We start from the raw sequence: 14,885 nt of genomic DNA on the forward strand, positions 1-14,885 counted from the left end.
GTTGTGTATTCTAAATAGAATGAGGACCATTGAAACTGCTTTCAAGATGGCACACAAGGACTCAAGACATCACAAAGGGAAGGAAGTTCAATGGCGTATTTTAAATAGGAATTAGAGAGACAGCTAGTCTAATTTGAGTTGACACCAAGGGAAGGAACTGTCTGTTGAGCCAGGATTATTACATGAAAGTGAAAAGATGAAAAACCCCAACATGATGAATGGAAGGTTTACTGTCTACAAACACTGAGCGTCTCATTACCCTTGCCAACATTTGTTGGCAAGCAAGTTTAGGAATTTACAGATGGATATGACCTGGAAGGCATCTATGATTAATCAGATGCTCTGCAGATGTGGGACTGATTCTATGCTTCATTTATTTTGTGGTTTTCTTATTTGAGTAAGTTGCTATGGCCAATGTTGTTCTGATTGCTTTGATATGACAACATTGTTTTAAGTAACAATTATCATATGGTAGACCCAGATGATGTTTTGGAGGCAGAAGCCATTCTTCCAGTGAAACAAATAAATACAGCTGAGCCATAAACATCAATAAGAATGGCATGGGAGCCAAGAATACTTGGCCATGGTGACATTATTGGCTCTCTTTATTGACATTATTAGTTCTCTTTAGTACAAGTGTGACTAGAGTCTTTTTGGGAGGGGAGAATATTGTCTTTGACACAATGGGAACCCTGAATTATGCATTAGTAGAATCCTGAGTTAGAAGCAGAGTGACTACATCAGGGATGAGGGCCATGAGCCCCTCCAGTGGCTGTTGGACTACAACATCCTTAACCACTGGTCACGTTGGCTTGAGCTGATGGGGGTTCATCACCATCTGGGAGACATTAGTTTCCCCAACCTCTGCTCTACACCAGCAATGAAGTTTACAGAAGGAAGCCTAAAGGCATTTCTAGCCAGTAGCTTTTCATGATAAGTGTATATTACAGAACTGGCCCTCTTCTTGGGAGATTTACCATACGTTGTCCACAGGTTGTCCAAAGTTAGTACTTTGTTCTTCAGCTCCTATTGTAACAAGGGCTATTTGTGAAAGGGAAACCTACATGTTCCAGCAACCAGGGCAAGCCAGGATGAAGAGAGACAACAAATAAGATGTGGCAGGCTTCCTTTGAGAAGGCTGACTCTGAAGTATCCCCATATTTTGAGAATGGACTACAATAAGTGCAGCACAACACATCTTTCTTTTAATCTCCTCAGTTTCCCCTTCCACATGCCTGTTTTCCTAAGTTTGTGGCTGTAGGATGGGCCACTATCATTTCAGTTTTCACAAGCAGGCATGCAAATGGAGAGTAGGTGGGAGTGAAAATGGAAAGTGATTTGAGGCCTAGGGCGCATGCTAACAGATCTTAAAATAGGTCCCGCTTCATTAGAAACTAGCTGTCTTCCTCCACTCAAGGAGATAATGGTACATACCCTTCCAGTGATCTCAACAGCAGGTCCACTTCAGCCTTGCTAAACCTTGTGTGTGCTTGAAATGTGGACTGTGGCAAACCTTACTGGTAATCATGGGAAGAGATTCCCCAAGCAGCACCCTTGGGTGAAGATGTATACTCTACGTGACAAGCTACTCTGGTTGTCTACACAAAGTATCAGCTCTAATGCTGCCTCAGAAATGCTAGTTTAACCATTCTGGAAGTCTTGAGGTGGATGAACCACTGCTTCTCTACTCCTACTCCTTAGGGCTTGTTAAACTGGGTGTACTGTTTACTTACCAGTGTAAGTCATAGAACAGAAGTCCTCCTTTTCTTCCACCCGATGTACAAAATAAGTAGAATGACTATTGAGACAGCTGCAACAGAAGCCAAAACTACACCTTTTGTCTTACTTGGGCTGTTATCAACCGAGGGGCTATTTTCAGGACTGCTCGTGTCAACTAAATAGAAACAACACCAAGGGGAGAAGGAGGAGAGGTTTTTTTAAAAGGCTCAGACAGAACAGGTCTGCAAACAACATAAACTGCACATCTTAACTGTTTTTATGCTTTACAACACATGCACAAAAACTGGATTTTACTAAAATACAATGAAACTTAAGAATCACCTTTTAGCAAAAGGAACTTTTATCCTAATAATTTGCACACTGCATGTAGAAGGATGGAAAAATTTGGTCATAACCCAGAGACTTTCCTTAAGCATATCTAAATCAATAAGTTACATACACTCCCAGCTGAGTTACAGCCTTTCATCCAGCTCCCATTTCCCTCAAGGTCAGTCAGATAACAGACTTCACAACTGTTGAGTTTTAAAAACGGCATTCCAGCTAGCAGAATTGAAACAAAAGTTGTTGTGATTTAAGGTAGGCCTGTTTAACAGCCAAGATGCAGCAGGAGTAGGTGGGCCAAATGTCACATTCTGATACGAGCTAACCTGGCAATAATTTGTTCTAAGGCTTTAAGTAGCATGTCCTGGAACCCATATGATTTCTTACTGCATCTGAATTTAAATTTGAAGCTTTCCTCTCTATTTAAGAGGCCAAAGGCTTTTGTTCTAGCTGACAAATGATCAGAAAGTCAAGTTTTTTGGGGGTTCTGGACATGAATTACACTGTAGTTGTTGTTTTTTAGCTTACTTGGCAAATTTGTTCTTCACTATAAATATTTCACCGCGCATGAAAAATATTTGAGAGGAGAAAAAATGAAGAACATCAACTTACTGCTGGCAGTTAGATTTTGGTGCAGCTGCTCATTCTCAATTGTACACTCTAACTTGATAGCAGTAGCTGCTTTAACTGTTAACATACTGAAAACACTGATCGTCCCGTCAGGTGCTCTAGTATACTGTTGAGTTGAGTTCAAGAGGCTGATGTCAGTATGATTTACCCAATAAACTTTTGGTTGTGGGTACCCGTGGCTAGAAGTGCAATTAAACGTCATTTCTTCTCCAGATAGCATGTGAGTTAGAACTGGCGCACTGTAATTTGCTGGAGGGGAAAGTAAGGGTGACATATTTTAACACAGTCTGGAGCTGTTGTCAGTATAAAAGGTTGAGAGAAGGATTTTCAGTCCTCAGATTACACTAACACATGCAATGGGAGTAGGGTCCTGTTTGCACACGCAAGTAACTTGTACAGTGGTACCTCAGGTTACTACATACGCTTCAGGTTACAGACTCTGCTAACCCAGAAATAGTGCTTCAGGTTAAGATCTTTGCTTCAGGATGAGAACAGAAATCGTGCTCCGGTGGCGCAGCGGCAGCAGGAGACCCCATTAGCTAAAGTGGTGCTTCAGGTTAAGAACAGTTTCAGGTTAAGAACGGACCTCCGGAATGAATTAAGTACTTAACCCGAGGTACCACTGTACTGCCAGGTTGATGCCTTACTGTTGAACCAGAAATATTGGAAGTAGCGTTGTAGTATAGACTGTGACCTCATGGGCTGTTGGGGTGAATGGGGTTTCGGTCTACACACCTTCAGCTCTCCTCTGCAAAAAGCTCTCTGTGAACAGGAGGAGTGCTGACACGGCAGTGCTAGGGGAAAGGCCCTACTTCCATGGTAGAGCATCTGCTTTGCTGCATGCAGAAGGTCCTAGGCATCTCCAAGGTAGGGTTGTGAGAGATTCCTCTTTGAAACCCTGGAGAGCTGCTGTCAGCCAGTGTAGGCAACACTGAGCTGGATGGACCAAGGCAGTTTCCTATGACCCTTGCTGAGGGAGCCATGCAGAGTGGGAGATAAAGAAGGACGTGACAATGGACTGCATTGGCCAGGTGTGCCAAGTACATTTTCTTGTTTAAAACACCATTGCTCCAGGGGGTGGGAAAATTTTGTTTAACCCCTGCAGGAGAGGGAGTGAGAAGGATAAGTTTCCACCGTCTTTAACCTGGGAACGGGGTGTCAGAGACAGAAATTGTAGGTTCATTGACTGTGAATGGAATATTTTGACAGATAGTTAAAGAAGAGAAACAAGCTGATTCCAATGTTGCCTTTTGCATCTTAAAGAAACAAAATATCCGGAAAATATCTGAAAAATGAAAGTAATTTTCCTTTGTTGGACTTGCCTTAAAAAAAAAAAATGGATACAAATAGAAATTGTCTCCTCTAGAGGGAGCTTGTTAAATTTTTGCAGCAGTATACTTGAGGACTCAACAGCTGTGAGATTAAGACCGTGGGAACAGTCTTTTCTGACCTTGCCTAAAGATGAGCTGGGAGGAAGATTGGGTGCTTGCCTTATGCAAGACAAGTGCCCTGTTGGAACAGATGCATGAGAAGATGGACTTGATGAATGAAAAAATGGATTTGACTGTTGTGGTTAATAACTGTGGACAAACAGGGAACATTGATACAGAAATTATTCAGGGACCAACTCATGAATCTGTACTGACTGGGCAAGAACAGAAGATAATGGAGGAGGATGCGGTTGCACCTCAAATAATACAAATGGAGAGACCCGAGGCCCCACAGGAGCATAAGCCGCTGTCATTGAAGATTGAAGTTGGAATGGGCCAGGGGGAGTCTGGTGTTGAGGAGGTTCCTAACTTTGGAGAGACCTTGAAATATGTTTTTAAATACTTTCTGGATTTTACCGAGGACTGTGGGGAGTGGGACTTTGGGGAATGGGTGGGTTTGATGAAGAGAGATGGAGACAATTCTGGGTTGGAATCCCCCAGAGAACTACGCCTCAATGAGAAAGGAAAGGAATTAAGAAAGAGACCAACAAAAGACAAGGAAAAGGGCAAGTATAAACAACAAGAAGAAATGCAGAAGGGACATGGAAGAGACTTAAGGGCCTCGGACATAAAGCTTCCAGGTTGATGGACTAGATGGAATGGACAGTAAGGACTGACACGATCCGAGACCAGGAAGATGAGACGTTGGATGAAGATTGGAAGAAAATTTATAAAGGAAACTTTCTATTTAGGGAATTAGCTTAAAATTAATGAATATTAGGGAAAATGTTGGAATGAAACTATATGACTCTAGCAGAAATGATATCAGGAGTTATGTATATTTGAAAACTAAGATTTAAGCTTTAAGGTATTTTAGGGTAAGATAAGGTTAAATAAATTAAGGTAATTTGAATAACAGAATATGGGGAAAGATGGTAAGGATTTGCTGAGCTAATTATTAAGTTAAACTGTCAAGATAAATTTTTTAACAAAAATTGAGAAAGATGGAAAGAATTTGCTCAAATAACTAATTAAACTAGAATACAAAAAGAGAGGTGTGAGGAGGTCAATGAAGCAAGCAAATGGAAGTTATAGATATGTAATTTGGGATCTATGTTGTTTCCTTTTTTCTTTTGTTTTCCTTTTTTCTTCTTACTTTTTTGTTGTATTGTTGTATTGGTTTTTGTGTTTTTTCTCTTTTTTTCTATGTATTATAGTGTTGTTTTTTAATTTTTCTTTTTTCTTTATAACTTTGAAACTACTAATAAATATTATTTTTTTAAAAAAATAAAACACCATTGCTCCTCCGTGTCCCGTGTTAACTCAGAAACACACTTGAACACGCCTTTCTTCTATGCCATTCTCTGACATACACAAAGTTTGGCAAAAGAACAGGAATTTATCACTGATGGTTTATAAACATTTGCTTTACCTGCCACTTTGAGGTTTGTTTTCACTTCTCTATGTACTTCAAATTTTCTTTCTTCATTCTTCCTCAGTACCACACAGGTATATGTGAACTCATCTTTAGGACTGATCCTTAACAGTTGCAGAGTAAACTTGCCCTCCTTCAGTTCCTCAGTAAACCGAGTCCTGTCTCTGAAATCTGCACACTGGTTTTTCTCGCGGTATGAAGTCAGATCTTCATCAGAATCATAGGTTTCTACAAAGCACTTTATTTCCCCTTCTTTTCGCCATGTTACTCGAAAGTTATTTAAGATGAACGTGCCATTTAACTCATCGCATCTCAGTTCAACAGTACTTCCTATTATGCCAGTGACTGATATGTTAGCTATAAAGACAAAATGGGAAATTAAACATATGCTTTTTACGAATGTCTCCATAAAATCCAGTTTCACTGGGGCCACATTTCTTTTCATTCCCACTGGAGAGAATAACTTAATTCAGTAGTTTGAGTTCACTTAATGTTATACACTCTAATGGAAAGGTGACCTTGGCCTAATGGGGAAAGCCCTCGTGGCATCTACTCCTCTTTATGATTACTAATTTCTTGTTGGTTACCTTCTACTTATGTCACAGCAACTGAGTCCAAGAAAAACTTAACTGAGTCTCAGGCTCTTCTCCAAGAGTCCATGGCCACATCTTCCATGCCACAAGGCATTGAACAGATACAGCTCTTCCTAACATGCAAATGTGGCAATGTGTATGTTGATTATCTTCCAGCAGTGCACATACTAAAGACACAGAACCTATCTGAGGGGGAAACATCAACAGGAGATTCTAGCATGGCAGCTCTCCTGGGTAAGAGAAAGCATTATGAGAATTGTATTAAGACTATGATTATTACCTGAAATGTTAATTTAGTTATCTGTATATTTTAAAGTGGCTTTGCATTTCTGCAGTCCACCCTGAACTTTAGGGAAAAGACAGGACTGATCATCCGCATTATCAGCATATTTAAAGGTCTGCTTTATATTTGAGCATAGCAAACAATGCATTCATAACTTACCAGCTGTCTGAACGCAAAGGAACATCATAAATCCAAAGCTGAAACAAAATAAAAACAGATTATGAGGCAAGAATTTTATAAACTACAGTGGTACCTCTAGGGATCTGTTCCGGAGCCCCGTTCGCATCTGGAAGCAAACGTAACTAGTGATGGCACGTCTGCGCGCGTCGCTTTTCGTCGCTTCTGCGCATGACGTCATTTTGAGCATCTGCGCATGCGCAAGTGGCGAACCCCAGAAGTAACGTGCTCTGTTACTTCTGGGTTGCCGCGGAGCGCAACTCGAATGCGCTCAACTCGAAGCGTATTCAACCCGAGGTATGACTGTACTAAATACATATTCAGAATTTGTAAGACACAACTAAACAACAAATATTGATACAAAGACTGTATAATAGCAACTTTAGAATTTTTCTCTGCAGTCCTCACAGGTATTCCCATATTATTTCAGAATTTCTTCTTTTTGTACACAACAACCCAATAACTGTGATGGAAATTTGTTTTATGTTACTCTAAAGGATAGGACCAGAACCAAAAGGTTCAAGTTACAAGAAAGGGAATGCTAACTGAACATCAACAAGGATTCTCTGTTGGTATGAGCTGTTGGGACAGTGGAACAGGCTGCTTAGATGGTGAAAGACTCCTTTGTAAGTTTTTTTTCTTTTGGCACATTTGCTAGTGCCTGGGGGATGAACTAGACAGCATTTTGACTTCCCTTCCAACTGTATGAATCTAAGAAGGCAGGTCAATATTTTTATCTCTGTGTTGCTTATAGGAAAGGCCTGAAGCCAGGAGATTGTGGCTCTCTTCAGTTCAGACTATGGTTTCACTTCAGTCCAGACTATGTTTTGAATCATTACACCAACTCTCATGTGTGCTTGTGCTTTTGTGACTGTATTTATATTTATTAATTTGCTGTCCTTGAAGCAGGGGCGGAGGAAGGGGGTGGTCCGCCCCGGGTGTAATTACTGGGGGGGGGGGGGGGGTGACATTTGGCATGCTGCCCTCCCGCAACCCCCAAGCCTACCCCAAGCCGTCGGGGGAAGGGGCGGAGCTGCACCACCTTGCCGGCGGCCTTCCCCTTTTCCCTCTTTGTTTTTGACAGCTTGCGGGAGGGCTGGGAGTCATGGGCAGATGGTGCGCCGTTGCCCCCCCCCCTGCTGCCGGGCTGCTTCCTGGGGGGAGGGAAGCCTCCCCGAGCTGTCAAAAGGAAGAGGGAAGGGAGGAAGGCTGCTGGCAAAGCGGTGCAGCTCCCTCCCCCCCCCCCAGGAAGCAGCCCGCCATGGGCTGCTCGCCCCATCCCAGGTGCACAGCATGCTCCACCTCTGCCTCTTGAAGGTTCAGGGGAAAGAAACTAAGCCATTTTAGAAACAATGCTTTTTGTGTGATTTTACTCACTGGTATGGAGCAGCATCACCTCTATTCTTTGCTATCCATGGTACTTTTAATATACCAGTATGAATGTTGGAACCTCATTTTTTTACATGTGACATAGACCTATATACATAGCAGTATTAATAGATCTAGTTACAGGTAGGTAGCCGTGTTGGTCTGCCGTAATTGAAACAAAATAAAAAAATCCCTTCCAGGAGCACCTTAGAAACCAACTGAGTTTGTTATTGGTATGAGCTTTGTGTGCATGCACAGATTCTTCAGTATTAATAGATGTGACTGCTAAACTTCATTCAAAATAAGCCTGCTATCAAAATAGCTCCATCTTTTTCATTAGAAATGAGGCAATAGTCCTTATATCCCTGTATTGGGGAAGACTCTGCCAATAGAGATTCAGTAATTGCCTTCTGTTTCAACTTTTAAATGCCTGATGGAAACTTTTCTATGCAGGCAATTAAGAATACACCTTTCCACAATGGTTAATTGATGTCTCATGTTCATCTTTCTTTTAAAAAATTACCACTTTGATATATTTTATGAAATAGTTGTACAGAAATATTTTTATAAGTAAAATAACTAAATATCCAGGGTGCCTTTCCCTGGTGGTTACACACCTCAATCCCTGACAGACAATTAGTCATGTTGGGAGCTGCAGTCAACCAGTTCACACCAACTCAAGTTAATCAGTCAATCAGTATCAGAAACATCCCTGCCATAGCTACAATGCAGTATAGATTATTGTTAGTGTGTGATCCTAAGCATTTGTTTCAGCATTGTGATGCTGGGACAATGCTGTTGCAAAATTAATGTGTCCAGAAGCATACGTTGTGCTGTTAAGCCAAGAAAGCACCACCCTAAGCACTTATTTTGCCAAAATAATCAAGATTATTCAACTGTTTCTAACACGATTGCATTATATTTATTTGAAGCACTGGTTCTGAATCAGGAAGTATACCTGCTCTTTCACAAACAATGGTCAGGAACAGCTGGTTTCCAACCACTGAGAAATAAAAGCCATCAGAATTTGTTTCAAAGTGTTTGTTTACTCAGTTCATGATCTATTTATTCCTGTCTCATTCTCTTGGTATTCAGGTTTGACTGTTGTGGTTAGTTTCACTAACCACTTCCACAACACTGGGCTAACACCGCCAGAGTGTTTTGAGTCACAAATTCAATTGTGCCGTTTCTATTTGTCACCTTTCAAAACTTACAAAGAAGAATCCCACAAGCTAACTGTAACTATATTACAAAAATGCCATAGTATCAATAAAGATGAGCCATTTTTGTTATGGCTTTCAGTTGCTTAGCTAATAATTGAGCGGGACCCGTCTCACACAAAAAAAGCCTGGCTTACAAAGTAGTCAAAAATCAGGAGTTCTGTCTACTAGCTTATCAGCTTCATTTCCCTGTCCTGACTAGCAGGCATTCAATACATATATCCAGAAAGTAATGTTAAAATGCCTTTACTTTTGGTTGCATTACTCTTGATGCGTTTGCTACCCTAGGCTCCTTCGAAACGAAAACAATTTAATCAATAAAACCTTGATCACCCCAACGTGCACTAGGGTTGTTTCCATTCAATTTAGTAATACTTAGTTTCAGGAACGGTGCCTGATTGCTGTTAAACGCATAGCAATACAAGCAACATTATAATAATAATAATAATAATAATAATAATAATAATAATAATAATAATGTCAGCAGAAGCCATCCGCATACAGCATAGCGCAACATCCAAGTGTAGGAAATCTCCTCGGCGTTATCCTCTCTTTAAATATCGTATGCAAGCAAATTTATTCCACCTGGCCTGCAAGCAAAGCAACAACTAGCTGAGAGAGAAGCTCCAGGAAGGAGCGTGCAAAGTGCGAGACTTTGCTTGGAGATTCAGCCCCGAGAGCTCCACTCACCTTTTCGGCACCATAGTGGCAGCAGCGGCGGCGGCCTCAGCGCGAGGGCAACTAGACCCGCCGGCGGGGCGCCCCTCGCGCCGCCATCTCCGGACCCCGAAATTCCCCCGCGGAGACGCCTTGCAGCCGCAAATGGAGAGCCGGGGGTGGTGCGCTGCGGTTGGCCGCCTACGCCTCCCGAGGGGCGCGGCACGCTGCTTCTCCGGAGCAGCCGCTTCCTTGAGGAAACTCCCGGCCGCAAAGCTCGCGCCGCAGCTCGCCGAGGCTTCTCCCTCCCGCGGAGGGAAAGGAAGGGAAGAAAGCGGGGATTCCCGAGGCCTGGCGCCCAGGCGGAGGCGCCTCCGTCCCTCTCGCCCGCTTGAAATAGGCGCTCGGGCGGCGCGTGACGCGCCGTGACGCCGCATACTGTGGGCGCGCCATTGGCTCAGCCTCGAGGCCTCGGTGCCTTCGCTTCCACCTTCATGATAGGAGTCAGTTCCGTATATTCAGCGGGACACCCAGACCATAGAATTGAAGAGTGGGAAGGGAGCACGAGGAATCTTCTTGCCCAACGTGGGGCTTGAACCCAGCCAAGCTGATATTAAAGAGTCTCATTCTCTACAGACCCAGCTATCAGTAGACTTACCTTTTACTTTACATGCAGGGTTGCATTGTGAGGGATTTTTATCCAGCCTTTCAATAAATGCGAATAATCATCATTGGGTGAAAACAAAATGCGTTCAAAAGGGAGAGAGTAGTAACATATTACTGTTTTATTTATTATGACATTTGTACCCCACGTTTCCTCCCAGGAGCTCAAGGTGGTGTACAGTGGAACCTTAGTTCTCGAACTTAATCCGTTCGACTCCTGAAACTGTTCAAAAACCAAGGCGTGGCTTCCGATTGGCTGCAGGAGCTTCCAAAAACGTTCCAAAAACAGAACACTTGCAGGGCTTCGGTGTTCGGGAACCAATTTGTTCGTCAACTAAGCTGTTCGAGAACCAAGGTTCCACTGTATATGACCCTTTCCCCATCATCACAACAAAGCCAGACCCTCTAAGTGTCCCTATTTTCCAGGGACAGTCCTAGATTTATAGAAGCTGCCCTGGTTTCAGATTTGATCCTGGAATGTCCTGCTTTTCCTTAGGACGTCCCTATTTTCATTGGAGAAATGTTGAAGGGTATGCAACGCTGTGAGGTAAAGGTTGAGACTAGCAGGCAGTGGCTGGTCCTGTGGAGATTTGAACCCTGACCACTCAGGACATAGTCCAACACTCAACACCATGCTGAGTACACATCATAGATATATTGAAAAACTAGCAAAAATGCCTTCAGTGGGGAAGATGGTGGTTGCCAAAGATACCGATTCTAATTTTCATTCTCTGGCCTTCCCTCAACTCTCGGCCACCTTTGCTCACTGAGCAGGGAGTTGCTGATGTTGGCATTCCATCCAACTGAAAGACTATAACTCAGCCACTGGGTTCAGCTAAACCTCTACTGAACCTTCCCTTGCAGCAGGTTCATATAGAGCATGTGTACACAACACCCTTATGAATTCCCATTGGTTAACACTGGCCACAACAATGCCTTTTTAATCAAAACTGCAAACATTTTTCACAAGCACACACTAGACATTTCCCTCGATCTATGTCAACAACCTGTTTCCCAAAAGAAACGGTACTATCAGATAAATCTTTCCAGAAAAATCATCCAGACATGGTCTATGAAAGAAAAATATATACTACCTGTCACTCGCAGAATGTTTTATTCATATAAGTTATTTTTTCCCCCTGCCCCAAATTCAGCATAGGCCATCTACAAATGTGCCTCTCTTACACTATCAAGTTTCAAATCAGTCCAGTAAATCATTTTTAAACTATAAGTCATAGAACCTACTGATCCCTGGATTTCTCATTGTAATGATTCAGTCAACTCACCCCTAACATATAAACAAATACAGAAACCTTTTTTGGTCTTTTGGGAGTGTGTCTCTGGGTGTGTACATGATCATTTTGTACAAAGAAAGCTCATAATAAAGTAAGAACCTTGTGAGTTACTTTCTGTAGGTGAAAATCATGCTCCCAAATAAGCTTTCAAACCAACAGCTATTCCTTCATGAATGGTGCAGTCACAAGGGGAATTCACATTAGAGAGCTAATAAACTTGGTGTTGAGGTGTGTATTGTTTTAACAGAATCTCCCCCCACTCTCGGATAATTCAGTCAGTAATTCTGTATGTTCCTTTCTTCTTCTTTTTAAAACATGTACTTAAAATATGACCTTAAAAGTGTGAAGGGAAAGGGGTGATGTTATTTCCTTACTTGTTTTATTAACAAACCCCAACTTCAGCTTTCCTCAGTCCTTACCACTGCCACCATTTAATATCACTGACATGCTTCGCACCCTAAACTTAACAATAACCCTGCAAACTGTGGGATGTAGGTGTGGTATAAAGCCATTGCAATATAGCTTAGTACTGTCTCCTTAAACGGATATACACTATAACTTGTTCCTGAAATACAGCTTATGTTACACTACACTTCTTACAAAATCAAGGCAGCTTTGAGGAACCTTATTAAAAGCATTTTTCTAAATTGCTGTTGTATTTACTCTGCCCCAGTTAAGCCTCGCCAACATTTCACTGAGGACTCTTGTTGAAACCTTTTCAATCCCTACTGAAGGTTAGGCCAGTTTTTGCTGTCCTGCTGGTCCTGGAATCTTCCTCTGGCTTTCCTGCCTAGCGTTCCAAACTGCTTCCCACTGCTTCTCTAGGCTCTCTTAAGCCTGAGCCAAGTAATTTGGCAACCCCTGAAAGTCTTTGGTCCACAAGCCACTCTGCCTTCCTCTCAGATCTTCTTCCTCCTTCTTTGAACCTTTTCCCACTGTCCACCATGAAAACAAAGCACCAACCAGCACAGACTCTCTCCAACCAATAGTTACTGTCTCACAACAGACTAGCCATATACAGTGGTACCTCAGGTTAAGTACTTAATTCGTTCCGGAGGTCCGTTCTTAACCTGAAACTGTTCTTAACCTGAAGCACCACTTTAGCTAATGGGGCCTCCTCCTGCTGCTGCGCCACCGGAGCATGATTTCTGTTCTCATCCTGAAGCAAAGTTCTTAACCCAAGATACTATTTCTGGGTTAGCGGAGTCTGTAACCTGAACCGTATGTAACCTGAGGTACCACTGTACTGTATATTCACTTCTTCAGGCCTCTCTATCCCAGACTCAGCTATTTCATCAACTTAGGAATTCTACACCTGCAACCACCAGCTAGACAGTCTTTCTTTTGTAAACTGAGAGTTCTGTCTCCTACCACTTCTCAGCTGTCAGCTAAGATTCCCCTGTGACAGTTAAACAAATTTTCACCTGACAAGACAGAAGACTTCCCCTATCAAACTGACAGGATACATTCGCAATACTCATTAAAATACAGTTCAAATAAGCAGGATTTCTCCACAAAAGGCTATAAGAGAATTTAGGTTCTAGAAGATAAGATATGGACTAACAACCCACACCATTAGACATGTCACTTGTACTATTATATTTTATATAATTGTATATTTTTAATGGCATTATTACAATATACAGGGTACTTCCCAAAAGCAACTTCTTCAAACTTCACTCATAGCACAAACACAGGAAACTGGAAAGGAAGTGTCTGTGTTTGGTACCCTTAATATCACAGCTGTGCTGTGTTTGCTAAATCTCAAAACCTCCATTCTAAAACACCCTGAGCATAATATATAGAATACACATAAGTAAAAGTCCTTATTCTTCTTTCTGTTGCCCTTGTTAAAACAGAAACATAGCTATGGAATTCAGAGGATGTGTGTGGCTATTTTGTTATTGGTCCAGCATATGACAAAATAGGTTTAGGCATTCTGTTGTCCCTAGAAGGGACCTTGAGGATCATCTAGTCCAACTTGAATATGCAGCTGTCCCGTACAGGGATCAAACCTGTAACCTTGGCATTATCAGCACCACAGTCTAACCAACTGAGCGATCCTTAAGAAATGCAGATTCCTACTTTAGTGTTCTCAGCTTTCACCAGTTGTTTAAATTTCACATTTTAACTTATAAACAGGCTAAGCAACAAAAACAACCCCTGCCAGGCTTTTTGGCATGTTCACAGATTATGCAGCTGCTGCTTAGATTTGATTTCCCCAAAAAATTAACCCCTAAAGACATCAAATGGGGACTTTCCTAATAAACAAGTGGCTAGCCTTGAGGGAAACCAAATTGAATCTTAAGTAAAGAAGTCCTGAATTTTAAATGCATTAGAACCATTAACATTGGAGTGAGAAGGCCTGCTAAAAATATATAAGGAACCTTAGATCCCTTAAAATAAACAAAAGAAGTTTCATCATATTCAGTTGTTTTAAGAAGTACCCCATTACTGCAGATAAGAAGGTACTCAAAGTAAGCCAGTTTATTTAATGGTTTTTGCTACATATTGTCAAAATTATTATTATTATTATTATTATTATGCTTACAAGAGAAACACAATTCATTTTAATCATGATACCCCCAGATTGGAGAACTTGAGAAAAACAATACCTGTGTCTCATCAGGATTCAGCTTCAATTTATTGATTGAAGCTTAATCTGTGTTAGTTATACAAGGGTTAAGAACTACCTTTGAGAAAGGACACTGTTTTATCTCTCTCTTTTTGCTTTTATTTAGATTAGTTTATTTTATCTTATTATGAAAAAGCTTTAAAACATCTTATATAAAAAAAGGATTCAGCTTCAATTTATTGACCCATATCCATCACTAAACACAGATACAGAGTTAACAAATTATCTAGCTCTTGTAAGTTGTTCCCACATTGGCAGAAGTAGAGAGAGTGCTTGTGTCAATGTTTATTTGTTCCCAACAGGCCATGTCAGGGTGAAGAATGTTATTTTAGTTTTTAGACATTTTCTTATGATGCACTGATAGCAAATGGGGCTTCAGTTCTGATCTCACCACAACTATATTTATGGTGGAACAGCAACAAAAAGAGTAATATAATA

At 41.5% G+C, this 14,885-nt stretch overlaps 1 protein-coding gene across 1 annotated transcript in view; it reads right to left on the reverse strand.

Annotated features, from left to right (window-relative positions):
* The window catches only part of ICOSLG (inducible T cell costimulator ligand), a 23,893-nt gene extending 13,587 nt beyond the window's left edge, over positions 1-10,306 (reverse strand). The window contains exons 1-5 of the mRNA XM_081003777.1: positions 9,888-10,306; positions 6,592-6,629; positions 5,554-5,913; positions 2,674-2,940; positions 1,734-1,894 (exon numbers count right to left, since the gene is read on the reverse strand). Of these exons, the coding sequence (XP_080859903.1) occupies positions 1,743-1,894; positions 2,674-2,940; positions 5,554-5,913; positions 6,592-6,629; positions 9,888-10,291 (1,221 nt within the window). The 5' untranslated portion in view covers positions 10,292-10,306 and the 3' untranslated portion in view covers positions 1,734-1,742. The remainder of the gene's footprint in view (positions 1-1,733; positions 1,895-2,673; positions 2,941-5,553; positions 5,914-6,591; positions 6,630-9,887) is intronic.
* Positions 10,307-14,885: the final 4,579 nt, after the last annotated feature.

This window comes from Podarcis pityusensis, assembly GCF_964106645.2.
Source record: "Podarcis pityusensis genome assembly, chromosome: 4".
Lineage (NCBI taxonomy): Eukaryota > Metazoa > Chordata > Lepidosauria > Squamata > Lacertidae > Podarcis > Podarcis pityusensis.